Source organism: Onychomys torridus, chromosome 4 (genome assembly GCF_903995425.1).
Source record: "Onychomys torridus chromosome 4, mOncTor1.1, whole genome shotgun sequence".
NCBI classification, from domain to species: Eukaryota; Metazoa; Chordata; class Mammalia; order Rodentia; family Cricetidae; genus Onychomys; species Onychomys torridus.
In genome coordinates, this window is record NC_050446.1 from 10,034,562 (window position 1) to 10,062,046 (window position 27,485).

General features: G+C 49.6%; 1 protein-coding gene across 2 annotated transcripts in view; it reads left to right on the top strand.

The window, feature by feature from the left end:
• The window catches only part of Cfap77 (cilia and flagella associated protein 77), a 129,685-nt gene that overhangs the window by 92,789 nt on the left and 9,411 nt on the right, over positions 1-27,485 (top strand). For both annotated transcript variants that reach the window (XM_036185281.1, XM_036185280.1), the window contains exon 5: positions 6,173-6,274. In XM_036185281.1, coding sequence (XP_036041174.1) covers positions 6,173-6,274 — 102 coding nt within the window. The remainder of the gene's footprint in view (positions 1-6,172; positions 6,275-27,485) is intronic.

Below are 27,485 nucleotides of genomic sequence, written 5' to 3' on the forward strand. Positions count from 1 at the left end.
AGGGGAGCAGGCACATCCTGCTACAGAGAAATTCAGATCTGTACCGGTCTCCGTGATGGTCTGGTTCCACTTGCACTTTATTCTGGATGGTGTAAAAGATGGCTGGACACCAGTTAGCAGGCCCTGTCACCTCCCCGCTGGGATTAGGATCCAGTCACATTGACTCTTGCATGAAGATCTTTCCCTAACTCCTATCCAACCTTCCTACGGAGGAAACTAGGCTCCCATTCCACCAGCCTAGAAAGACATGTGCTCCACACTGGCTGGTATAAGAGAGTAGGAAACCTGTCAATAAGGGTGTATTAAAGAAATGTTTCTTGCTGGGCAGTGGTGGCGCACACCTTTAATCCCAGCACTCAGGAGGCAGAGGCAGGCAGATCTCTGTGAGTTCGAGGCCAGCCTGGGCTACAGAGTGAGTTCCAGGAAAGGCGCAAAGCTACTCAGAGGAAAGCTTGTCTGGAAATGTTTTCTTAAACAGTAGGAAAGCATTTTGTTACTAAGCAGTGAGTAATCCTCTCATGAGGAACACATCTTCTCATATCGGATGCCAGGAGGCATCCTTACCCTACATCCTAGGCAGGGAAAGCTGTGGGGAGAAGCCAGGGCAGCACAGAGAAGTGGGGTCCGGCTTCCCTGTTGCACCCAAACTCCTCCAGTTGCTATTGATGTGAATCATTAGCAATGGTCAGGAAGTCATTTTGGTGAGATTTTACCAGAAAAATACTCCCTGCTTTTCTTTATGCTGCCCTGCACATTTTAAAGTACTTAAAGGCTCTTTCTTTAAAATATTCCAAACTTCAGACTTCAAGAGAGTTCATGATGCCTCCTCAGTTGGTCCAGACCGGTGACTGCCAAGTCAGATTTTGTGCTTTTTAGATTTCCCTGCAAGTAGGGCACCAGCCAGGTATAGTGTCATGCACCCATCATGCCGGCACCTTGAAGGTGGAGGCAGAAGAATTCAGAAGAGTTCAAGGCCACCCTCACCTGCCTAGCAAGTCTGAGACCAGCCTAGGCTGTGGGAGAGATCCTACCTGAGAGCAGAACAAAGCAAAACATGCAGATCTCTGGGATGCTGCAACAATCACAGACTGCACCGAGCCTTGCTCCCTTCCCTGAGAGCTAGCAAGTGCCCTATGTCCTGTACTCGGGCATCAGAGAATTCCATCAGATCAGCAGCTCACCTAGGATCTTAGTTTTCTTCCCTGAGAGCTAGCAAGTGCCCTATGTCCTGTACTCGGGCATCAGAGAATTCCATCAGATCAGCAGCTCACCCTAGGATCTTAGTTTTCTTCACTTCATGGAGACACTGAGGTTCAGGGAAATGAAGCTACGGAGGCTGGGGAGATGGCTTGGTTGATACAATACTTGCCAGGAAAGCATCAGGACCCGAGTTTGGATTTCCAGCACCGACGTTCAAAGCTGAGTGTCTAGTGCTGATGAAGAAGGGGTGACAAGAATCCCTGGGGTTTAGTTGGGAAGCTCTAGGTTCAGTGAGAAACTCTCTCTAGAAAATCTAAGGTGAAGAGCAATTGAAGAAGACACCAAGCACAGGTCCCACACACGTGCACACACTCAAGGAGAGAGGAGACAGAAATGATATGACTCCAACAGCTCTCTGGCCAAGTGCAGGCTCTTCTTGAAGCTGGAGCCCTGGTTTGCTGACTTCTTGAACACTAGGAGAACAGCAGAAATGGTTCTAGGGCCAAAGTGGGGCTCAGGGGAGCCTTCCCAGAAAGGGATCACATAGTCTTTAGGATGGGTGTCTCACAGCGGCCTGGTATTCATTAGAGAGCACAGCATTGAAATGTTTGGATTTTTGGTGGTTTGTTTGTTTGTTTGTTTTTTGGTTTTTTGAGACACGGTTTCTCTGTAGCTTTGGAGGCTTTCCTGGAACTCGCTTTGGAGACCAGGCTGGTCTCAAACTCACAGAGATCCACCTGCCTCTGCCTCCCCAGTGCTGGGATTACAGGCATGTGCCACCACCGTCCGGCTCATTGAAATGTTTTTAAAGTGACCTGTGGCTAGTCTGTTAATACCTCAGGAGTCAACACGTGTGTGACAGTGTGGAGGAAGCATTGCTGCCCAAGCTGTTTTGTAGCTCCACAGGAGAGCGGCACACTTTAATCAACAGCTGGTTCCCATGGCTCAGAGCCTCTCTGCCCCTTCTGCTAAAGCAGACACCCATGTTGAACCAGCCTAGGGGAGGAAAACTATCTTCCCTTCCATCCTCCTGGGTTCATAGCTGAGGCCTGTGCGATAAAAGAGATGAACAGAGCTGGAGAGATGGCTCAGGGGCTAAGAAAACATACTACTTTTCCGGAGGACCTGGGTTCAGTTTCCAGCACCCAGGTCTGGTGGCTTACAATGACCTATCATTCCAGTTCCAGAGGGGTCAAGCACCTCTGGCCATTGCAGGCAGCTGTACACATGGATACATGTCCCCCAAGTGTGTGTGTGTGTGTGTGTGTGTGAAATAAAATATTTAAAATTTTTTGAATGAGCAGGAGAAAAGCATGTGGAATAAAAATTTCCCCTAACTCAGGAATCTTTGCAAAGAAGAACCAAAGAAACAAGCCTGTGTGTTCTCGTATTGGGTTTGAGGAGGTGGTGGGTCGTCCTGGGGAAAAGGAAGAGAATATGATCAGAGGGTGATCCTGCAAGGTACGTGTGTTCAGATTCTCCTCTGTGCCTTGCATTTTTCAGAGACAAGGTGGTCCTTTCCTCCTGTAGTAAGGCAGCCCTTCAGAGGTCTCAGGGCCCTGCAGCAGATGGGCAGAGCATCCTTCCTGGGATGCAGGTCCCACCTCAAGGATGAAGGGTGGCTGCATGAGCATGCTGGAGGAACTTGCTGGGTATGTCTTTTCCAGAGGCTGAGGTAGTAATTTGGGGTATAATGTCCTGAGTCCTGTGCCCTAGCACAGAGCAGGCACTCAGAAAATGGCAAGCTAGCCTCAGAATTCTTTTCTCATTCTCTCTCTCTCTCTCTCTCTCTCTCTCTCTCTCTCTCTCTCTGTGTGTGTGTGTGTGTGTGTGTGTGTGTGTGTGTGTGTGTCGCACATGCATTCAGGTATACAGATATACATGTAGAGGCCAGAGGTCAACATTGTCTTCCTCAGTCAGTCTTACCCTGTCTTTTGAGAGAGAGTCTCTGACTAACCCTGGAGCTCCCTGGTTCATGAAGACTCTCTGCCCAACAAGCCCCAGCATCTGCCTATCTCCAGCTCCCCAAAGCTGAGGTTACAGACATGGACCACCATACCTAGCTTTTTATGTGAGTACTGGGGATCTGCACTCAGGTCCTCCCACTTGTCTAGCAAGCACTTTACCCACTGAACTATCTCTCCAGCACCCTGCTCCAAGTCTTTGTAGGTATCGTGCTGTCTTGAACATGCCCATGAAGCTTCCAGGGGCTAGGGCTGTTGTCTGAGCTGATCACAATTTACCAGGCTTGAAAAGACCAAACCACCCACATCCCAGAGGAAACCTGGCTCTGCCATAGACCAGCATGCTGCTGAGGGGACCCAAGACCTTGGACAGCAACAACCCCTGATGAAGTTCTTGGTGACAGCCGCCATCTAGTGAACCTTGGGCTAGCTACTGCGCTCCAAGCACCCATGAGCAGCTCCTACAAGAACCATGACTGACAGGCATTGGCCACCTTTTCTAGTTAGGAAATGGAGCACTGGAAAGACCACAGGGCTGTCTGTTGCATTCTGAAGGCCAGCTTGGCCACCTCTGACTAGACAGCCTCTCTGCTTTGACTTAAAGACTCAACCTTGTTCTAGAAGGCACAGTGAATATCCAGCCTAAGGGCTTGGAAGCTCCTTGTAGACACTACATTAGCAATGCAGCTCGACCATATGCATTTGTGGAGAGAGCCTGTTTCCCTCTCTCAGTTTTCTGGCTGTCACAGACATTTGCTCCCACCTAGTTCACTTTAAGCCATGGCCTGGGGTTCTACCCTTTGGGGCTAAAACAGTTGGAAGAGTTGTAGGAACAGGGAGAAGGCCATTGTACAACTTGGGCTCATATGCCACAAATAGTGCCCAGGACATTTATAGAAACGTAAAGAATTCAGATGTCCACCAGCCAAGGTTCAAGCCCTAGCCTGCCCCAGGGCCTGTCCCCAGGGAACTACCACAACAAAGCCTGCAGGAAGGGAGGCAGTAAAGGAGCAGAGGGGCAGGCTGAGGAGGCCTCCTCAAGAGGCTGGAACCCATTGGGTGCCTGTGCCTCCTCATCTCCCCTCCTTCCCCCCCCCCCCCCGCCGCCCCACTCCAGGTATGGCTCTAACATCTCCCAGCTCTGTGACTCCAAGTTCAAGGTGCTGCTGGACTGATTTCTGCTGAGGTCTCGCTCCTTGGCTGCAGGTGGCCACTTTCCACTGTGTCCTGACATGCTGGAGAGAGAATATTTATCATCCACCCCCTTTTTCTAAAGGCTCTAGTTAAAGCCTGGGTGATGGTGGCACACGCCTCTAATCCCAGGAGGCAGAGGCAAGCAGATGTCTGTGAGTTCAAAGACAGCCTGGTCTACAGAGCGAGTTCCAAGATAGCCAGGACTACACAGAGAAAGTCTGTCTCAAAAAACAAAACAAGGGCTGAAGAAATAGCTCAGTGGTTAAGAGCAATGGCTGCTCTTCCAGAGGACCTGAGTTCAATTCCCAGCACCCACATGGCAGCTCACAACTGTCTGTAACTCCAATTCTAGGGGACCTGAAACCCTTACATAGACATACATGTAGGCAAAACACCAATGCATAGCAAATAAATTATTTTTAAAAAGAAGAAAACAAGGGCTGGAGAGATGGCTCAGTGGTTAAGAGCACTGACTGCTCTTCCAGAGGTCCTGAGTTCAATTCCCAACACCCACATGGTGGCTCACAACCACCTGCAATGAGATCTGGTGCCCTCTTCTGGCCTGCAGGGACACATGCAGGCAGAATAATGTATACATAATAAATAAATAAATCTTTTTTTAAAAAGAAGAAGAAAACAAAACCAAACCAAAAGTTCCTGTTCTAACTGCTCCAGCTGTGTTGGATGGGAACCCACCCTTGACTCTGTTTAACCTTAGTTACCCCTCATGAGCTCCATCTCCACACAGTCATATCATGGTTAGGACTGCACCATCTGAGTTTGGAAGGCCACATCTCAGTTCTGACAGACACCATGAACTACAGCACTGGCTATGGGCCTGCTGGTACCTATTAGTGGACATGGAATCAGGGTTCAGAAGGGATGGGCTTCCCCCACCTTTGAAACCCTGTAGAGACCTCCCAGGCTCTAAAGGAGCTCAAGTTCTCTCTCCCCCAAGACACTCACCCCTCTTCCTCCTCCTGGGTGGGCCATCAAATGGACCTGCTCCATGGGACAATGACACCCTGTTGGATCATACATTTCTTCACACAGATACTAGAGTTCTGTGTGAACCCCAGGAATTGTGTTAGTTAGTTTTAGGGCAGGAGGGGTGTGAGGGCAACTCCCTCCCAGCTGCTGCTTGTGAAAACTAGAAATCAACGGAACCATGAACTGTACACAGGGACAGGGACAGTGGGACGGGCTATGAAATGGCCTAGGAGAAAGATCAAAGCCCAGAGGAAAGTGACCCTCGAACCTGTCACCCAAGCATCTTAGCCCCTGCACAGAGCTCCTTAGTCATTGCCCTGGTATGTTAGCTGTGTTGTTGCTATGACAGGTATGGGAAAACAAAACAAAACAAAACAAAAAATGACTTGAAGAGGCTTTCTTTCGGCTCAGTGTGTGAAGATACATCTATGGTGGAGAAGGATGGAGGTGGAGTTACACTGATTTATCTATGGTGGAGAAGGATGGAGGTGGAGTTACACTGATACATCTATGGTGGAGAAGGATGGAGGTGGAGTTATATTGATATATCTATGGTGGAGAAGGATGGAGGTGGAGTTACATTGCACCAACCAGGAAGCAGGGAGAGATGGAGGTCTTTGCTCAGCTCACTTTCTCTTTACCCATTCTGCCCAGGCCCCCAGGCTGTGTGATGCAGTGCTGACGTTCAGTGTGTGTCTTCCTTCCTCAATCAGCCCAATCTAGAGACCACTCCACAGACATGCTCAGAGGGTTTGTTTCCATGGTGATTCCAAAGCCTCCAGGTCACAGGGCAAGCATCTCACCACTGCCTTTCTGGCCTTCAGGTGATCCTGGGGAAGCTTTATGAGACAAGGAGCAGTCAGTTGAGGAAGTACAAGCCGCCCGTGAAGCTGGATGCTCTCTGGCACATGCCTCACTTCCAGAAGGTCAGTGGCCCTTTCTCCCCCTTCTTTCTGCACCAAAGCTGGGGCTAGCTGATGCTCACTTGTCTCAGAGTTCTGTGTGCTTCTGACCACTGATGCTCAGAACACAGCAGCAGGTGGCACCTGATATCTGTGAACTTGCCCCCCATCCAGATTCTGAGCCCACTTAGCTCATCAGAGATTCTATTTTTTTAAATGTGTATCAAGCGTGTACACAGGGGTAGGAGGAGTATGTGTAGGTATGTATGTGAGTGCAGATGTCTACAATGAGAATACGTTTGCATGTGGCTCCTTGTCTTTCCCCTGAAGCCAGGTGGACTCTCATGTTGATTGTACAGAAGGCTTTCTGGGCATCCTCCTGTTTCCACTTCCCCATCCCATCAGCCCTCAGCTAAGACTCTTGATAGGCACCCATGGGGCAGCCTGCTGATATTGACCTGTTTTATAGATGGGAAACATGGAGAATGCTGGGAAGAGGCAGAGTCTTGGGAGATCTCAGGTCATCTCAGTATGGGCAGCAAGAAGCAGAGGCTGTCTTGGGTAGAAGCATCCCTCTAGTGACAGGTCCTCATGTATCTTGTAAGGGAAAGATGTCCTCAGATGGGAAACAAGCTCAGGCCCCCACTGCTAGTCTACCTGTATGATAACACCCTGTTGAGAGGCAGGAAATGACCTTAGGTTCCTCCCAAAAGTGGGTGGGTGCTGAGTGAAGATGAATCATGTGCTCTGGCTTTAGAGCTGACCTTGTGTTCTTTCACCCATGTGTTCCTGTAACACCCAGGCACAGACACACGTTCAGCAATTTTTAGCGGGACAATGACAATGGGTGTGTGTGGGGTGGGAGAAGTAGCATTGTACAGACTAAGGGAAATGGGAGGTCCAGGACAAGAAGAAGGCTGCATAAGCTGTGTGTACCCAACCCAGGCAGAAGGAATCTTTCTTGAAGGTCATGAGGGATGTCCCTGGTCCCATCAAGACAGCTGCACGAGCAATATCCCCAGCCAGCCGGCCAGGCTGTGCTGCTCGAAACTACATGTTAGACAGTGAAGGGGCTGCTGCCTTCCTGAGCTTAATGCACTTGAACAAGCCGCTGAGCTTCAGCGGGAAAGCTGCTTCGGGCCGCTGGATGTGGCCTCTCGTGTCCTGCCCAAGTGGCCTCCATCGACATATGTCAGTGACCATGTGCCCCGCTGCCCATCAGCCCAGGCCTCTGCTGAGCTCACAGCAAATGTCACCGAAAGAACATGACCGAACACTGATCAGGAGGTAGCAGGAGTCACCACCACACTGCCACTTCTTAGCACCTGTCAGCTCGGAGCCTCAACAGCAAAGCCTCCCTCTCATTTCTCCATCTCTCTTAACGTCCCGCACAGATCTCTCTACTTGTATTCACTTGTTCACAACCTTCCCCCGGGCCCCTCCTCTGTTTCATTTCCTCCTTGGCCCTTTTTTTTTCCTATTATGCCAGTGACCAAGTGCATGTAGGCATCTGGGTGACATTGCCAGAGGGGCACCTGGACCCCCAGATCCCAAAGGCACAAGATGCCCTCCAGGTGGCCTCTATTTTTACAGTAGCTGGCCCTGACAGGAGCTCAAGGGTAGAAATAATTCAGTGTTTCTGTTTGCAAGAGAGGGGGGTTGTCTCAGGGTCTGAGGATCTCTGCTACTCATTAGGACTTCTGAGGTACTGTTAGGAGAAGCAGTAACCCGGCAATGACAACTCTTTCTGGTGGCAGATGTCATGTATGGCTAGTGTGTGTAGATGATGTCATTTTATCCTCAGAACAAACACCCTAACCCTGCCTTGTAGGCGAAGTGGGTGGGTCTGGTGCATCTCCAGACTCCCTAGAGTGGCTAGGGATCCTTGGATTGTGCCTTCATTGCCCATGCTGATAACACACTAACTAGTTAAGACAGAAGGGCAAGGACAAGCCACAAGCCTTTCCTCTGTGTCTTCCAAGGATACCCCTGGGATCCTGCAAGTTAGTGCCCCAGCCACCCATCACACAGGCCCTGGAACATAGCATATGCACCAGGTTCTACTCAGGTGTATTATCTACCCAGCAGAGACTCTTAAACCCCTGAGAGCTGACATTATAGGACATAGGCCAATAGCAATATTGACTGAGCCTGCAGCACAAAGTGTTGGATGAGCACAATTTTGTAGGTACCAGTACACCCATGTGGATGCTGAGGATAGAGCTGCCTTAATTCAGGGGCTCCTGAGACTCCTTCCTGCCTCTGTGGCAACCCCACTAGGTCCCCCCTCATCACCAAGGGGCGCCTCAGGCCTCGCTGCTTCCCTTTGAAGAGCTTAGCAACTTGGCAGTCAGGTGATTAACTAGACAGACTTTCATCTTCCTTCATAATGTGTAAGTCCACAAAAACCAAGCTTCAAGGCCCTAGTCATGGCCCCAGAGCTAAGCAGGGTGCCTGGCACAGAAGAGGTGGTGGTAACCCTTGGAACGAATGAGTGAATAAGTAATCAGCCCAGAAGGACCAAAAATTTTCAAGGCCTCCCACAGGCACAATGAAACCCTGCTACCCACACAGATGCCCCAGCACTGCCACATCCCTGCTGCCAACTCAGGGCCTGTGCTCAAAAAGCAATTGAGGGCCAGGTCAGGCTGCTGTCGTTTCATGGTACATGAAGCCCCAGGAGGGTCTTTGTCTGGGTTGCATGTCATTGCTGATCTGCTGCCCCCACCCTAGTGCCATTATGATGGGAAAATGCACTTCCAAAAAAGTTGAACCTGTCACGGTGATGGATAACCTAAATGGACCCTCCCCGCTCATGAACAGATGTCGAGGCTGAACTCTGTCAGAAATAATTAAACACCTTTCACATGGAAAAGCAGCAGGCAGGGTGGGGCGGCCATCCCTCGGCTGGGTCACCGTGTCAGACGGGCTGGCTTTCTGCTTCCTCTCAGCCATCCACGAGGGAAGCCATGAAGACCTCTGGACCACAGGGTGCGGAAAGGCCAAGGGAGGCAGAGACAATCCCTGTCGTGGTCCCAGCAGGCGGGGCCTCTGGTGGCCCTGGCTTCTTTCCGGCCTCTGTGTCCTGCAATTGGCAGGAGGGAGCAGTGCCAGGGTGGAGGGACAGCAGCAGCAGGTCGGGAGCCTTCCAGCCGAGATGTTCTTACTGTGAGGGTTCCGTTGAGAGGCTGGGAGTTTGGAGCCTCAGTCACATCCAAAAAGGAGAGAGTAGGTTCAGGCCTGGGAGCCCTGCTCAGGACTGAGGCTCCATGGTTTCTCTTACCTGGCCATGGAGCCGTGTAGGAGGGGGAGTGAGGACTCTTGGAGGTGAAGGACCCCAAACCCTTAGGAGAATAGCTCAGCCTCTTCCTTGAGTTCCCGTGTGGGGGACACGAAGTCATCATCTCCCACCTCTAAGGGAAGAGCCACTGGGCTGATGCTCCCTGTTCCCAGTGTCATGGGGACTCTGTGCTGTCTGTAGTGTGTGCTAGGGACAGCAGAGGAGAATGGAGACCAGTGGCAGGGAGGTGTGCACGGCCTGGTATAGTATCTGTGTGTGAGAGAGAGCCTCCAGTGCCAGGCAGTCAAATAGTGAAGGTTCTTGCTCTGTCAGGTGGCTTTGCCTGTCTAAGACTTACACCCTGTTCTGTCAAATGTGCTAATAAAGCTCTCTGGCAGGGCGTGTGTGTGTGTGTGTGTGTGTGTGTGTGTGTGTGTGTGTGTAGAATTAAGCAGAGCTCCTGGCTCACAGTAAGCTGGCAATACATGCCCCACAGATGGAGGTGATTGTTTGTTCATTCATTCATTCATTCGTTCATTCATGCATGCACGAATGCATGCATCTATTCATTTGTTCATCCATCTATCTGCTCACTTACTCACTCACCTATCAATTCATTTACTCACTCATCCATTCACAAGTTTCTAACTTGAATACCTTCATGCCAAGTTCTGGTAAGAATCTGAGGACATGGTGGTGAGTGAGCCAGAAACTTTGGCCACCGCCTCTGCCATGGAGTTACCAGCCGTTGAATGGACAAGATGGACAAGACTGACAAATGGGAAGATACAAAGACAGGCAGGGGGAGTTTGGAGAGGTACTGTTCCCAGTTATGCAGTGTTCACTTAGCCAGCAACCCCATACTGGGGAGGTGGTGACAGTTCCTATAATGACGACTGTATCATCCAGGCAGCTGCGTGCATACATTCACCACCACCCCACACACACCACACATATACACACACATGCACACATCATACACATACATGCACACATCACACATACACACCTCCCACACATACATGCACACACATCACACACGCACACATCACACATACACACACATGCACACATCATACACACACATGCACACATCACACATACACACCTCCCACACATATATGCACACACATCACACACGCACACATCACACATACACACACATGCACACATCACACATACACACCTCCCACACATACATGCACACACATCGCACATGCACGCACATCACAGACACATCACAGACACACATCACACATACACACACATACACATCACACACACATGCACACATCACACACACATGCACACATCACACACACATGCACATCACACACACATGCACACATCACACACACATGCACACACATCGCAATGCACGCCATATAAACACATACACACACACACACATGCATACACACACATCACACACGCACACACATCACACACATATGCACACATCACACACACATCACACAGGCACACTCATCATACACACAATCACACACTCACACACACTCACACATGTGCACACATCACACACATGCACACATCACACACACACACCATACAGGCACACACACTCACACACACACACACACACACACACACGCACACACACACACACCACACACACATCACACACGCGCACACATCACACACATACATGTACACATGCACACCTACACCATACACCACACACACACACACAAAGAGGGCTTTCTTTGCTCAAGGCACATCCCAGCCCCATCTCTGGCCAGACATTCCATCCTCCCCGCGAGTCCTTGTCTGTCTGCAGTGCCGATCTCCACCAACATTACATAGTCTTTCAGTCACTAAAGTATGAACAAATTGACTATATTTTCATTTGGCTTTTGGTTTCAGCCCCACTGCTTTAGAATAATGGCCCAAGCCATTAAGCTAACAGTTTGATTTACAAGCTCCTATGCTCTGGACGCTGGGATCAGCCTCCTCTTTCTGTGGAAGACTAACCCTGCCTTGGGTCTCCTGGGTCTCTGGCTCCTTAACGGGAGCTAGAGATGGAGGGAAGAAAATGCATCTGCAGTCAGCCAAGCAGGGCCACCCGGAGAAGCAGCCGATTAGGAGAGGCTGCTGAATGTAAGAAAAGGATTTTCTCTGCCACCTTTAAGCTCTCCTACAAATCATAGCTGGCTGCAAAGTTAACTCTCTGTTAAACCCCAGAGCGTCTCCAACCCAGTCCACCCTACTGCCCCCACCTCTTCAAAGAACTTAAGACAAAGAGGGACCACTCCCTGCCACTTGACGTCCAACCTGGGCATCCCATTTGCAAGACTCAAGCATGAAGGACAGAAGGCAGATCTGCAGCCCCTTCCTGAGCCTTAGACTGGAATATTTTAAGGAACCTGTCACTCTCAAGTTGGAGTAAGAATTGTCTGATGTCACCTGCAAGGGCACTAAGTGCCGGAAGGAGACGTTCACAGGTGGAATCAGGAGACTGGAGAATGACTTGGAAGCTTGGTGCAGTCGACCACCCTCCATACAAACAGCTGTCCTGTTATAAACAGATCCAGGCAGAAGAGCTGCCTAGGAGGGGACAGGAGTGGAGACTTTACATAATCGGACACTTCCTGGGGTGTCCTGCTCAGGGGGTGACATTGATGCTTACAAACAGCCAGAGCTGAAGATATGGGACAGGAAAGGAAGGAGAGAGTTGGGCTGGGGCAGAGGAGGGAGGGTGGCCAGGTACCTGGAGCAGCAGAAATATCTGGAATGTCTGCTACAATGGTGCTGGAGAAAATGACACCAAGAGCGAGCTGAGGCTGGCACCCCACAGGCCCTGTCCTGACACTTGAGGGCCTAGCCCCCTGAATCCTGCCAGCACCTGGGCATTTTCAGCTTAATCCAGAAGGTTCTTCTTCCTTACGGGGTATGAAAATATTTTATGTTGAAAACCAACCAGAAGCTGGCTGTGGTGACACACACCTTTAGTCCAAGCACTCAGGAGGCAGAGACAAGCGGATCTCTGTGAGTTCAAGGCCAGCCTGGTCTACAGAGTGAGATCCAGGACAGCTAGAACTATACAGTGAGATCCTGTCTTAGGAAAAACAGAAAGAAACAAAGAAGAAAGAAAAAAGAAAAGAAAGAAAATCAACCAAAATACAGATAGCTTATTTAACATTGTTAATCTATGTTTATGTCTCTTTTTTTTTTTTTTTTCTTTTTTCTTGAGACTGGGACTCAGCATCCCAGGCTGGCCTCAAACTCACTGTAGCCAAGACAGACCTCACACACTTGTTTTTAATTATATGTGTGTCTGTGTGGTTATGTATGTGCATGTGAGTGCAGGTGCCTGCAGAGACTAAATTCATCAGCTCCCTTGGAGCTGGAGTTACAAGCGAGTGTGAGCCAGATGTGGGTACTGAGAACGGAACATGGGCTTTCTACAAGAGCAGTATGTGCTCTTAACGGCTGCAGTGTCTCTCTAACCCTGGGCTTGAACTCTCAATCCTCCTGCCTCTACCGCCTGAGCCCTGGGATTATAGATTTGCCCCACCATGGCTGGTATGCAATGTTGGGGCTTGAACCCATGGCTTCATTTGTGCCAGGCAAGCTGAGCTTCCTACTCAGCCCAGCCAGCTGCAGATCTCTAACCACCAAAGATGATGAGAATCTCATGCTGACTTTTGGGAGTGGGGAGACTTGGAGTTTCTTAATGTCTTCTTTATCTCCAAGGAAATAAACCTTCCCTAAGCTAAGGAGGACTCAGGGAGGAGCCTATGACACAAGAAGGAGCCTGTCCTTTCTGAGGTGTCTTCCTCCAATGTCCCACTTGTCATCTTCTGTCCACAAGCACCAAAGTGCTTGGTGAAATGGGAGCCTTAAAGCTGCCTGACGCCCATGGTGGGTTCTAGCAGGTACACGGTGTTCTGTGATTTAGGGGGATAAACCTGGCATTTGTGGATAAGCTGGTGCGATGTTATGCAGCTGTTTCAAGGCAAGCACACCTTCACTGGCTTCCTATGGAGAAGATGCATCCTCAAGGGCATCAGAGAACACCCTGGAAGACACCATAGCCTCTTCCCTTGCTCTACTCAAAGGCATCCTGGGAAATGATATTTTAGAGCAACACAAATAATTGTGGGAGATTTAACCAAGGACTTGTGGATGGAAGCAGACTGGGAAACAGTAAGTGAAGACAGAGTTCTCTGGGATGCGGTGACAGCCATGTCTTTGGCCCCCCATGCTAAGATCTTTCTAGGTACCAGCCTGGTGCCTCTGTGAATTGTCCCATTTCATGGCAATCTCTCAGTAACCCCATGGCATGAAAGAGTCCCCTGCCTTGGTGATGGGGAATCAAAGCTCACAGGCTTACAGTCACACGCCCAAGTAAATAGCCAGCAAGGTGCCCAGCAGAGGCTTGGCCTTTGACTGGCAGCCTCCAGGGTCAGGCTCTGCAAGAGCTGATGAGGGCTGAGGGCCTGAAGCTGAGGTCAGGGGTTAGTGGTGCTAACTGCAGGGCCTGGGGAGGGGAGGGGAAGAAAAGGCACTCAGCAGTAAGGCTTTGATGGGTGTCCAGAGGGTCGTGGCTAGCCCTGCTCTGGCTGATTTAAGCCCTTGCTGTAAACCATACTTCCCACTGTCCTGAAAGCCATAGACTTTGATAAAATCTCTGACATCTTTTAAATTGCAGTTTGGCCCCGAGGCTAAATAGGAAAGAGGCCATCGATGCCAGACTTGGGATGCTTTGTTACAAGTGGGAAACTGACCAACTGTGGTAAATGGCTAAATTTGCAGGCCAAGAAGCCACAAGCTGGCTCTATAGTCCAACTTGCCTCACGGCCGCCAACCTCACTGCAATATGAGCACAGCCATCAGGAGGAAGGAATGCATACAAAGCTTGGCTGGGGACAGTCATGGCGAAGCACAATCTCTGGTCTCTGTTAGGACTGCTCATCTCCTCCCTTAGGTGCTGTGTAGCATAGCTACACCTGGGCTTATGTAAAGATCCCAGGACCTGATCCAGCGGATGTGGGGCAACCTCCAGTCTTGTGCTTCGGCCAACAGTTACCAAAACCCGGAGTCAAGGTCAGCACCACTGCTCGGTAGTTTGAGCTATGTATTTACTAGGGTGGGTGGGTGAGTGGCCACAGTGTGTTATGCAGCAAACTGGGCTCTCCAAGGGGAACCAGGCCTGCTAGTGACAGGCCCTAAGGACCAGTCTGATCAGTGCTGCTATCACAGAGTGATGCAGCCTGCTGGCATCAGAGGCTAGAAGTACAGTCTGCAACGCAGGCAGGTTCCGACAAGCACACCTTCTTACTGTGCCCAAATATTAGAAACATGGCGGGTGAGGGGATAACAGAGATGGGGGGTCCTTAGATGGCCACCAGTGTTATCACTGATGCTCCCATCCATGACCTCATCTAACCCTAATGGCCTCCCAGAGGCCCTGCCTCCAATACCATCCCACTGGTACTTTCCCTGTGATTTGAAGGGACCCGTCAAGTTCTCGGCAACTTTTTTCTCAAGTTCGGTGCAGATCTGTCTCCTTCTGCCTCCCACCTCCTGGTTATATTTCTGGCTTCTGAAGCCCCCTGAATCCCTGGCTCCCCCTTGAACATGACAGCTTTGCAAATTTCCCAAGGCAGTTACTTTTTCCACGGCTGGCAGGTTCTTGATTGCTCTTGGGGCCAGAGCTCTGAGTGTGGAAAGTAGAGCCCTGCCTTGGAACAATAGGGGGCCACCCAGACTGTGACCTCTGGCCTTCAGCAATGTCTTCTCCACTTTTAGCCCTTGCCATGATTTGTCAATTAGAACAGTACGTCCACACATTTCTGAACAAAGCTGTGGTTGAAGATGCTTGGCACATGCCCCAACTCATTCGCCGTAGGGAAAGCTTCCACTGGAGAGCGCTCAGGAGAATCTGCTGGATTTGTGTATCACTTCATAGTCACAATAGTAGCAGCCTCCCTGCCTTGAATGCCAGTGCTGGGTACCAGGTGCCAAGTCATGAGCCTGACAGTGACCCCACCGGATGGATGGACCATGTGACCCTGCCTTTGTATTTGTGAAACTGAGGCTCCTGGTTACATGGTTGGACAGTGATAAGGCCCAGAATGGAAGTCAGCTAGTCTGCCTCAGCACCTTCATCATCCCCATGGTGTGCTAGGTGCTGTCTCCCCTGCTGTGGGAAGTGTGGCTGATGTGAAGCTGTGTGCGCCTTTGTACCCCACATAGCAGACCCTGAGCAAGAGTTAGAAAGTACTCAACTTAGGGGTCCCAGAACATCTGAATTTCACTCCGGGCTGGCTCTGCTTTGTACAACTGTGGAATATCTTATTTCCCCTCACATGCAATCCATTGTGTATCTTCAAGTCACCGGGAAGGAGATAGGTACAGGTACTGGAGAAAATAAAACACTTCTTACACTTCTATTTAATTGAGCAAAGCAGATGAATTCTAAAGGTTCTGTTGTCTCACTGCAAGGTTCCTAATCCATTCACCTACCCATGTATCCATGCATCCATTCATCCAACCATGTATCCATGCATCTATTCATCCACCCATCCATGCATGCATGAGCCCAGGTATCCATTCACTCACACATTCATGTATCTATTCATCTTCCCATACATCCATCTTTCCATCCATTTGTCAGTGTATCCATTCATCCATCATCCATCCTTTCATTTATATAGCAAATATTAGTTAAATATCTACTGAATACACTTAATGGTAAAGTTATTCCCAAGACCCTCAGCAGAGTCCCACCTGCTGACATTTCCCCAGGACACTGTCCCAAACATGGTGTCGACCTTCTTCCTGTCTAGCTGAGGACACTTTGCTCTGATATTGCTACTTGTGACTTGACATGGTTAGCATCATTGACCATGGAAAAGTTCTATTCTTCTTAAAAGACACCAGAAGAATGTCTTCCTCATCATTATTCCAGTATGAGACACAGCGACATCAAGCCCCATACCTGCAGACTGAGGCATCGAATGTCTGAGTGTGGCCCTGGCCACCCTAACAGTGTTGCAGGAGCTTCTCAACGGCCTATATGAATACTCAATAAGGTGCAGGGAGGCACCATAGGAGCAGGACAGCAAAGGACTTAATTTACAGTACAAAATCAAAGACTCTGTCAACCGAGGAACTGTGCATTCAGATAACCACCTGAGAAAGCATTACCAGGGAAATTTCCAGAGAAAGTAATTAAGGAATCCCCATTGACCAAATTCAGCAGCAAAATTCGGAGCTCTGGAGTTTGAAGCTCACCAGGGATCCAGTGTCTCCTCCCATTTGATCCTTTATCAAAACGAGCAGAGCAGCGGTGTCTGGGAGAGATCGGCTGTGAGCCTCCCTGGCTCTCCCTAGCACACCTCTCCAGCACTGCATGGGCCTGTGTGTGTTGTCTTGTCTAAGAAGCTATAAGCAATAAATGAGATCAGTGCTTTGTGAGATGGAGTGAGATTAATGCCCCTCTCCTCTTCGAGAACTGACAAGAGGCAGTTAGTATTTATGAAGTGCCTGTGGTGTGAGAGTCAACACACCACATCCACAGGCCCTGGCTTCGGGGTGACTCTGCTCCTAGACTCTATCCTAGCAAATGCTCTGTGTACCTCTGTGTGAAGGTACCTTCATTGGTCAGAGAGGCCAATGGGTGCTTAAGCAGTCTTTCTGTGAGGGGCTGCTTACAGGGACCATGTAGGATTGCTGACCCGATGACCATGCTCTCTCCAAAGGGGATGATGCGGAGACAGTCCACATCTCTGGGGCTGTCCCAATTCACAGAGGGTTCTCAGCAAGGTCTCTTCCAGGATATCTCCTCTCCTAACCCTCTAGCTTTCTTGAGCTGACAGAGAAAGAAAGCCTTGCTGTCTACTGATAAGCAAGCATGACCTTCTATGTTCTGAGATTCTGAAGCGGTGGGCAAGCTACAGCTGAATTTGAGGTACCCACTGGGATATCCCACTATTTGTTGGTTGGCTCAGCCCCTGGAGCTGGAGGCCTGGGGACACTCCCCCTCCAAAAGAATAGAGCCAACAGACTCCTATCGTGCAGCCTCTGAAAAGGGGAACCCCACCCCACCCCCGCCACTTCTGAGCAGTTCAGCTTGTCACTGTGTTTATTGACAGGCCCACTGAAGAGAGACCTCCCTGCACCTGTGAAGTTCTCTCTGTCTCCCATTCACTCCTTTCTCAGACAGTTTTTGAAAGACGAAAAGTCTGCGTGCGCGCGCGCACGCGCACACACACACACACACACACACACACACACACACCACACACTGGCTCCTGGGCCTGTCCTAGCTCGCAGAGGGAGAGGGGTGCAGCCCGGGTGAGCCGATTGCCGAGTCTCCTCACCTGGTCCCACAGTGCACCGCCTCCAATTAAATCAAAACGGTTTGTTTTTAATGGTCTTTTACGCTGACAAGTGGGCGATCATTTTGGGCCCACGAGCTGTCAGGGAGCTGAGGCAAATCCTCCGTTGATAATGCCCAATGCTTCCAATTAGGAGCTGCGGCCGATCCTGGCGCGCTAACGATTCCCCAGTCGCCCCCCAGGCCCCTTTGGCGCTGGCTGTTTCTTCTGCCTCCTCCACCGCAAATTACTGACACAAAACGGAAGGCCCCTCGTCTCCTCCGCCACGCCAGGCCCGGGCCCTGTTGGGTTTAATGAGCCGATGGAAGTTTCGTGGCTCCAGCGCTAAATTCTTTTCTTGTTTGACAGCTGCTCGGCTAAGGCGAGTGTTGACCTTATAAAAGATTTAGTGTTTCTCATTATTTTCTGTCAAGCTTCACAGTGATGAGTGGGTGGTTATCATTTGCATCCCAGGGTGTGTGTGCAAGCATGTATGCTAGTGCGTGTGTGTGCATGAGTGTGTTAGATGGGGGCTTGAGGTGGAGACAGAAATGGGGACAGAAAGGAGTCTCTGTGTGTCACATTTATCCCCCACTCAAGTGGCAACTTCCAGTGTGACATTCTTCCTGGGCTGAGGTGTTTCAAAGAGCAGGCAAGATGCAAGGCCAAGACCATGGATGTTTCTGGGGTTCCTGTGGAGGGAAGCCCTGGTGGAGGCACTAGGGAAGCCACACAGGGACAGTCTCTGAGTGGAAAGATTACTGGGATGGTTGTGGGCTGTGCTCAAGACCTCCTCAGGGGGACTCAGTCTTTCCTTACAAGGGCATGGCCATAGCTTCTCCACCCCTGCTCCAAAGCCTGTTCAAGACTGTGACAGGTTTTTGGTTTTGGGGTTTTTGTTGTTGTTGTTGTTGTTGTTTTTGAGACAGGGTTTCTCTGTGTAGTTTTGGAGCCAGTCCTGGATCTCGCTCTGTAGACCAGGCTGACCTGGAACGCCAATGCACAGAGATCCACTTGGCTCTGCCTCCTGAGTGCTGGGATTAAATGTGTGTGCCACCACCGGCCGGCTCTTTTTATTTTATTATTTTTTTAAATGATTTACTTCTATTTCATATGCATTTGTATTTTGCCTTCATGTAAGTCTGTCTGAGGGTCTTGAAACTGGAATTATACACAGTTGTGAGCTGCCATGCGGGTGCTGAGAATTGAACTCAGAACCTCTGGAAGAACAGCCAGTGCTCTTAACCATTGAGCCATCTCTCCAGCCCAACTGTGACAGTTTTAAAGGCAAATACATTTAAAAAAAAAAAAAAAAAAAAAAAGGCTCACATCATTCTCCTTTAAGATAATTATGAAAGCATGCCTTGGTCCTGATTTTGTTCTTGCACCCATACCAAACTAAGACTGTTCTGTAACTGACAAGGCTTGGGGAGTCCATATTCATGCCTTTTCCAGGCCCCACTGGCCTCTGGCTGCCTCTTGAATCATTATGTTTTACCCTGCCATAGAGAGATGAGTCCCCCCTCCAGCACCCACACACACACTGGTTGTCCCAGGGCCAGGTGACTTGAAGCTGCCTAAGGTGGGAAGGTCTACATCCATCTTTGTTGCCTTGGGGGATGCTTTGAGGAGCCATTTAAATAAATCTCTTAACTAGTTGTATTCCTAAATCCTTTCTTTTAATGTCCCATCAAGATGATTCTTTATGCAAAAGGAAATAAAATATAACATGCTACACTGGGCAGTGGTGGTTAATCTCAGCACTTGGGAGGCAGAGACAGAGGCAGGTGGATCTCTGTGAGTTAGTGGCCAATCTGGTCTACAGAGCAAGTTCTAGGACAGCTAAGATTGCACAGAGAAACCCTGTCTTTAAAAAAAGGAAACAAAACAAACAATATACATATCACTAAAGAAAAACAGATAAACTAGACTTCACCAAAATAGAAAAAAAAATGTTATCACTCCAATACTATTTTCAAGATATCGAAAAGAAAATTGGGCTTGGTAGTACACACCTGTGAATCCACACTGGAGATTAGAAGTTCAAGGCCATTCTTGGCTATGTGGTGAGTTATGGGCCAGCAAATTACGCCTTCTCTGAGACTTCCACCTATGGATATATGAGGCTATATGGCAATTCAATAATAAAGAGATAAATGCCCCCAAATTCAACATGAGCAAATGATGTGAACAAAGACTGTCTGAAGATGCCATCCAGACTGCCCATCAGCACACAAGATGGCCAGCATTACTGGCCACTAGGGAAGTGGGTCAAAGCCTCAATGAGCTGCCCTTGCACCCATGAGTATGGCTACAATGAATGTGACAATATAAGTGTTGACAAGGCTGGGAAGCAACCAGAGCACCCATGTGTTGCTGGTGGAAATAAAAAATGCCCTGCCTCACCTTGCAGAAATACTTTGGCAGTTTCCTAGAAGCTTAAACAGAGTCCCACATGGCACAGCAGCTCTATTCTTATGAACACACCCAAGAGATATGAAAATATACAGCCACATAAAGACTTGTACACAGGTATTCCTAACAGCATCCATGATAGTAAATAAATAAAAAGTGGGTAATGGAAAAAACTCAAGCATCCATCTATTAATACACAAGCAAAGGAAACATGACCTGTCCATGCAAAGAAGTATGGCTCAGTCATGAGAAATGAGATATGTCCATCGTCCAACCTGGGCAGACTTTGAAAACATCATGCCAAGAGATAAATGCTTTCCCCAAGAACCACAGGTGTATGAACTGCGAACCATACCAGTCCACAGGGACAGGAAGCTGAAGGTGACTGTGGAGGTTGGGAGTGACTGTTACTGGGCTAGATGTGTCTTTGGAGATGTGGAGATATTGAGATAATGGTAAAAACAACAAACAACAAACAAACAACAAACAAAAACCTGATAAATATGCCCAAATAATTGATTTCTACACTTGAGTGCTAAGAAAATAGTCAGGTCTCCGGTCTCTCCCTCTTTGGCGTGTGTACACATCTGTGTAGGGCTGTGCACACATGTGTGCACAAGTGCCTGTCGAGGGCAGAGGACAGCTGTGGGTGTTATTCTCAGGTACTGTCTACCTTTCTTTTCTCTCTTCTTCTCTTTTCAAAGCAGCTTCTCTCACTGGCCTAGAACTCAAGATTTGGCTAGATTTGCTGATTAGCAAGCCCTGTCCCTGCTTCTCATTCCTGGGATTATAAGAGTGTGGCGGTGGGGGGGGGGGGGGGGAACACCAAAAAACTATGGGTTTGGGGGAGTGAATGGACTCTGAACTATTTTCCAAGAAGTCTCTTGAAACAAACGAACAAACAGTGCAGACCCTGTCCTGTGGGGGCCAGAGCAGGGTGCTGGCTGACCTTCGATTATAGGAGCTGGGTGTGCCCTCTTATCTCACTTACATAGTAGGCCTCATTTGCCAGAGTGGCAGTGTGACCTGACCTGACCGTCTGTGGCAAGTGTAGCCACAGATGGCTGCCTTGTGACTGAGGCTGCCAAAGTGTTGATCTGCCGACAAGAGCTTTGTTCTGCAATTTTGTTTTCATCTGCTGCAGACTGGCCTTAGCCAGTCTAAGGCATGATGAAGGGAGCCTGGTAGACTCTCAATTGTTTGTGTGACATGTGTGTGCACACAGATGTGGAAGCTAGAAGTCAACATCGGCATCTTCCTCGACCGTTCTTCATCTTCCCTCTCTCAGTTTTCCAACTCTGCACTTTTAAAATTACTTTATTCATTTATTATTGCACGTGTGCGTGTGCGATGTCCATGGTGGGTGGGAGGTCAGAGCACAACTTTGTGGAGTCAGATCTCTTCTTCCATCTTTATGTGCCTTCTGGGGATCCAACTCACTTTCCCTGCAGAGGAGTCTCACTGACCTGATTTGAGGGAGCATCTCTCACTGCACCTGGAGCTCACTGGTTTTGCCAGACAGCCTGGCCAGTGAACTCCAGGGATCTGCCTATCTCTGCCTCCCCAGTTCTGAGACTACAGGGGAGTGTTGCCACCCCCAACTCATATGTGGGTACTGGGGATCAAATGCCAGCCTCATGTTTGCAATCACTTTACTGACTGGACCATCTCTTTGGCCCCAGAGTCTCATTTTCAAAGGCACAACTGCCCATGATTTCTCCTGGCCTGGTGAGTTGGTAGACACAGACCTGCCTTCCTGTTCTGACTTTGCCACTTAAGTAGCGGGACCTGTTCAGGCTGGTTGGTGTCTGCTCTCTGCACTCCAGTCCCCTCTCCTGTCGAGTGAAGGTGGTTCCTCTCCCAACCCATCTCCACGCGTGAGTCAGGACTGTGTGGTTTGGCGCTGAACAGAGCCCTCCCTTCTTGGGAAGCTGTAGGTTTGCTTGCACAGTCCCGTCGGATGTGCTTTGAAGCCCCAGCGTGTGTCAGCAGGGAGGGTCGGATTCCATGTCCTTGCTCTGTCTATTTTTGGAGCCAGTAGGAGAATAACAATTTAGGGGACCAGATGTCTCAGGAGAGATTGTTCTCCTCATTAATTACTTAAACCACAACCTGCCACATCACAGGGGAGGCTCTAGCCTGCTCGCCACAGAGGTCTTGCCCAGACTAGTGTTCTACTGGGGCCTCTGACCTCCAGCTGCCCTGAACTTGACAGAAATTACTGGCCTGGGACTGATCCATAATTTTCAAGTGCCTCTCATTAGGGCAGACAGCCCCTCAATCTTTACAGCAGGATCTCTCTCCCAGTCACCTGAGCAGCTGTCACTTAAAAAACTCAACTAAACCTCAGTGCCTGTCACACACACACACACACACACACACCCAGTTCTTCAGCAGATTCTCTCTTTCCTCTTTCCTACTCTGGATGTTTTTTCCTTCAAGCCTCCCTTTGCCTTATCGGGCTTCAGACCTGTCTCTGGAAAGCTTGGTATCCAACTGTGTGTGTGGCTAAGGCGAGGAGCCAAGTGTCGGGGGCAACAGTGGGCGTGGGTCAGAGCCTGGGAGTCTAGTGGGCTCAGTGGAGATGCTGCTTGGCCTAGGAGTGTGCAGCATGGTTATGGGTTTGAGTTTTCCTGGCCATTGCAAGCATGGGAGGGGCATGTACACACACACACACCCCGCCACCACCGCTGCTGCCACCACCTTGTCTCTGGCACAGTTATCCAAGAAGCTGTAAGATACCATTTTGGGGCTTATGGCCAATCATGCTTGCTTTGGTCCCCAGAGGAACCCCACTGTGACTACTTAAACTCCCCATCTGTAGCAGAGGCTCAATCTAAATATATATATGGAACAGGCAAGAGAGAAGGAGGAGAAAGCAAAATGCTATCTGCCCTTGACCTTGAGCAGGAAGGAACTCCCAGGCAGCCAAAGACCACGCACTTGACTGACACTGCATGTCTTTATATGTCTTCCATTATATATTATATGTTTTCACATAAAAGTGGGGCTGGAGAGATGGCTCAGCCTGTAAGAGCACTGGCTGCGCTTCCAGAGGACCTGAGTTCAATTCCCAGCACCCACATGGTGACTAACAATTCCAATTCCAGGGATCTGACACTTTATTCTGGCCTCCGCCAGCTCTGCATGCACATGGTACACAGACGTACATGCAAGCAAAAAGCCTCATACACATAAAATAAAAATAGCTCTTTAGATGTCATCTTGCTTGTGTTCTAGTCTGTAGGCATTTTCTGTGATAATTTTCTTACAACCTCGTAGCTCTGAAGCGTCTACAAGTTGGTTCAGACAACTCTGGAGCTGGACTCTTCTGAAGAGTCCTACCCACTGCAGTGGCTACTGGCCACTCAGGCACCCAGCCTGTGCAGTATGGATGGGGCCACTGATGAGCTGAATCCATAACTTTATTTGATTTTAGTTCATTGGCATTTAAAGAGCTGTATGGTGAGAGGGTTTGCCATGCTGGGGAGGCCCTCTGCAGTGTTCACTTAGGCAGACAGAGCATCCATGGCCTCAGTCTGTCAGGCTCCATTGGCCTGACCCATCAAGGTGGTATGCTCCAGGTTCTAGTTATATATGAAGCTGCCTCATATATAACTTTTTTAAATTTTATTTTATTTTATTTTTTTAGTTTTTCGAGACAGGGTTTCTCTGTGTAGTTTTGTGCCTTTCCTGGATCTCGATCTGTAGACCAGGCTGGCCTCGAACTTACAAAGATCCACATGCCTCTGCTTCCCGAGTACTGGGATTAAAGGCATGCGCCACCACCGCCCGGCCATATATAACTCTTACCCTAATCTAGAACCCCACATACACACCACACTCTCGCCTAAAAAAGAAAAAAAGGAAAGTGGGCATAGTGGGCACGCCTTTAATCCCAGCACTAGGGAGGCAGAGGCAGGAGGATCTCTGTGAGTACCAGGCTAACCTGGTCCATGAAGTGAATTCCAGTGCAGCCAGGGCTTGACCTTGAATTCCAGTGCAGACCCTGACTTGAAAAACAAACAAACAAAAACAAATGCAAGAAAAAGGGAGGAAAAAATTAAAGAAAAATATGGAACTGTGATTTACCTGGATCCTGTCGATGTTTTTGCAAAGCTGGAGCCTCAGCGGCCTTCCCTCCTTCCACCTGAGTTACATCCCAATTCAGATAAGTTCAGAAAGCTCCTAGCTGCTCCCTGCTTCCCAGCTCCTCAGAAGCCTTGCTCTAGAGCAGGCTTTCAAGTTCTGTGGCTTCTGAAGGAAAAGCCAAGGTCCAGTGAGAAGGTCCCCAGGCCCATCACTGAATCTCTTCCTACCTGAGCCTTCCCTGAATCACCTCCCATCTCTGGCCCCTCACCCCACACCTGCTCACTTCTGCCTCAGGCTCAATGCTTGTTTTTCTTCTCTCCCTGCTGCACCTGAGGTCCACACTGTCACCTGCCTCTTCCTTGTCTTTCAGATCTTATCCAGTCCCTCCTCCCACAGCCCCAGGTAAATCCACACCTGCCTGTGCCTCCAGCACAAGACCCCACTCAAGTGTCTTCATTAGCTTACTGTCTGTCTTCCCTCCAGAGGGAGGACAGCACTGCCATCAGGGATCTCAGACCACAGCCAATCCACAGGTCACGTGCTGGGTACCTGGTAAGGTGTTTAGGGATCTCTGTACTATGGCCACTGATTGAAGATCCCCTGGGCCTGGAAGGTTCTGTACACAAATCTGAGTTGTTTCCATGTTGGTACATACACCACATACACACCTACACACACATACACATGCAGTACACACACCACACACACACAACACACACACACACACACACACAACCTATGCCACAGTCCTTTAACAACCACATACTGACCCCTTGGGAACCTGGTGCAGTAAGGCTGTGAAGGGCCCTCCCCCACCTATGTGCTTGAACCCTGTTCTCACTCCCAGAGGGAAACTAGACTCCAGTCTCATTTGGCTAAAGCCATCCTGAATCTCCAAACAGGGTGGAGATACAGAGGTGAGCCAGAGACAGGGGTCAGCCACAGAGCCTGCAAATCAGGTCCCCTGTGCAGCCAGCATGATCCGGAGCAAGTGTCCTAACCTCTGAGCCTGAGTGTGAGGCAGGATCCAGCTCCATCACCCCTGAGTTAGAAAGCAGACCCTAAAAGAATGTGTAGGATGTGATAATACAATAACTGGATGTTGTTTTCTTGCTCTAAACACACTGGGGGTGAGTAAGTCCTACAACGGATGTTGGATGAGCCCATGTTCAAAGGGCAAGGAAAAGGTACTTGGGATCAGGCCAGCTTTTAGCAAAAGGAGCAGCTGTATTAGAAGCCAGATAATTTTCCTAAGCACCCCCCCCAAAAAAAAAATTGGGCTTTGAGTTTCTAAGGGTGGGGTTAGCCTTCATGTGCCATAGACAGAAAAGCCAACAAGCACCAAGATGGCTTTCCCCAGGACCTCGCTGAGGCCGTGGTTGGACTAGGCCAGCACACACACTGAAGTCTTTCTTTATCTCCTTTGTCCTGCACACTGTGCCACTTGTGGGGCCTGGGTGCTGTCCCCATGGTGTCATGCTCAGGATCAGGGCCGGATCTCAGGGAACTCAGTGAAGACCCTCAGCTCCTTGTCCTACAGCGCCACCCACTGGAGGGCCAGAGGCAGAGTCTGTGGAGATTCTTGGCCCGGCATCTTGGGCTCCGCTGGCTTGATTCTTCGCCCTCATCAATTATTTGAGCCTGTCAAAGCCCCACGTCTGGGTCTGGTCTGATTTCACCGCTTCAAGTATCCTGCCACATTAGCCAAAGCCTGTCCCCACTTGAGCCTCACTTGGGTGGCAGCTGCCTGCCCTGTTGATCCAGGAGAGAGGCCCTGAAGGCCCCAGCCTGCAGGGACTCGGGATTCATTTTGTTGACTTGGTTAACCTCCCTCTACCGCAATCCCACCAACAATCCACAGGTGGCAGATTCATGGCCACTAGAACCCAGGGTAGGGAGATGGCAACATCAGAAAATTTTTGCATGAGGACTCCCACACCTGATAGTCTCACTCTATAGCTCTGTCCTGGAACTTGATGTGTAGACCAGGCTGGCCCCAAACTCACAGAGACTTGACTACCTTTGTCTCCTAAATGCTGAGATTAAAGGGGTATGTGCCACCACCCATAGGTCTGCTACTTCTAATCCCAGTGCTGAGATAAATCCAGGTGGATCCAAGGAGCTTTCGGGCCAGACAGCCTAGCCTAATTGGCTAGCTCTCACCAGCCCAGTGAAAGACTGTCTCAAAAACAAAAGTGGGCTGGGAATTGGTGGCGTACGTCTGTAATCCCAGCACTCAGGAGGCAGAGCCAGGCGGATCTCTGTGAGTTCGAGGCCAGCCTGGACTCCAAAGCGAGTTCCAGGAAAGGCGAAAGCTACACAGAGAAACCCTGTCTCAAAAAAAAAAACAAAAAAAACAAAAAACAAAAACAAAAAAAAAAAACCAAAGTGGGTGGCCCCAAGGACCTGACATTTGAGGTTAATCACTGACTTTTTCCCTCCAACACACAAGTACACACACCTACACCTACACACACACACACACACACACAGAAACTAGAACTCACTTAATAAAGGAGGTCTACATATCATCCCAGAATCTGCCTGTAAAATGACTTCTCAACTAGGGATGCCTACAAACGGGGAGAACTTAGCCTTCCATTCCAGGTCCCCTCCAATAGCTCCGTGTGAGGGCAGGTATAATGAAGGTACGCCTTGAGCCCCTGTTTGGCCATCCCCAACATCATCAGTTAGAATTTGGGAACATTCTTCCTCCCAGCTGGCTTCTTGGTCCTGGTGTGTATACAGTTTCTAGGAGCCCCAGGGAGGCATGAGGTCTGGATCCAACCTGGACTGCTTAGAATTTGGGGGCCTGCCTTCTGAGGTGGGGGCAGGTGGGTGCAGTCTAGCAGGAAGGGCCAGTAGGTGTGCGCCTGTGGGACAGGAGGTTTAGATGGAACTCCTGGAAGAAGGGCTCACAAAGAATGCAGAGTCCTGGAGAACACCTGCAAACGTCAAGGGAAGCTGTGGTGGGGGGTTGGAGTGCCACTCAGCAGCAAGAGCAGAGCAAGCTTCTATCTTGGTGGGACCCCATCTCTTGTGCTGACCCCCCCACACTGCCTACAGTATATATTCCCCTACTAGTATCATTCATATCCTCCCC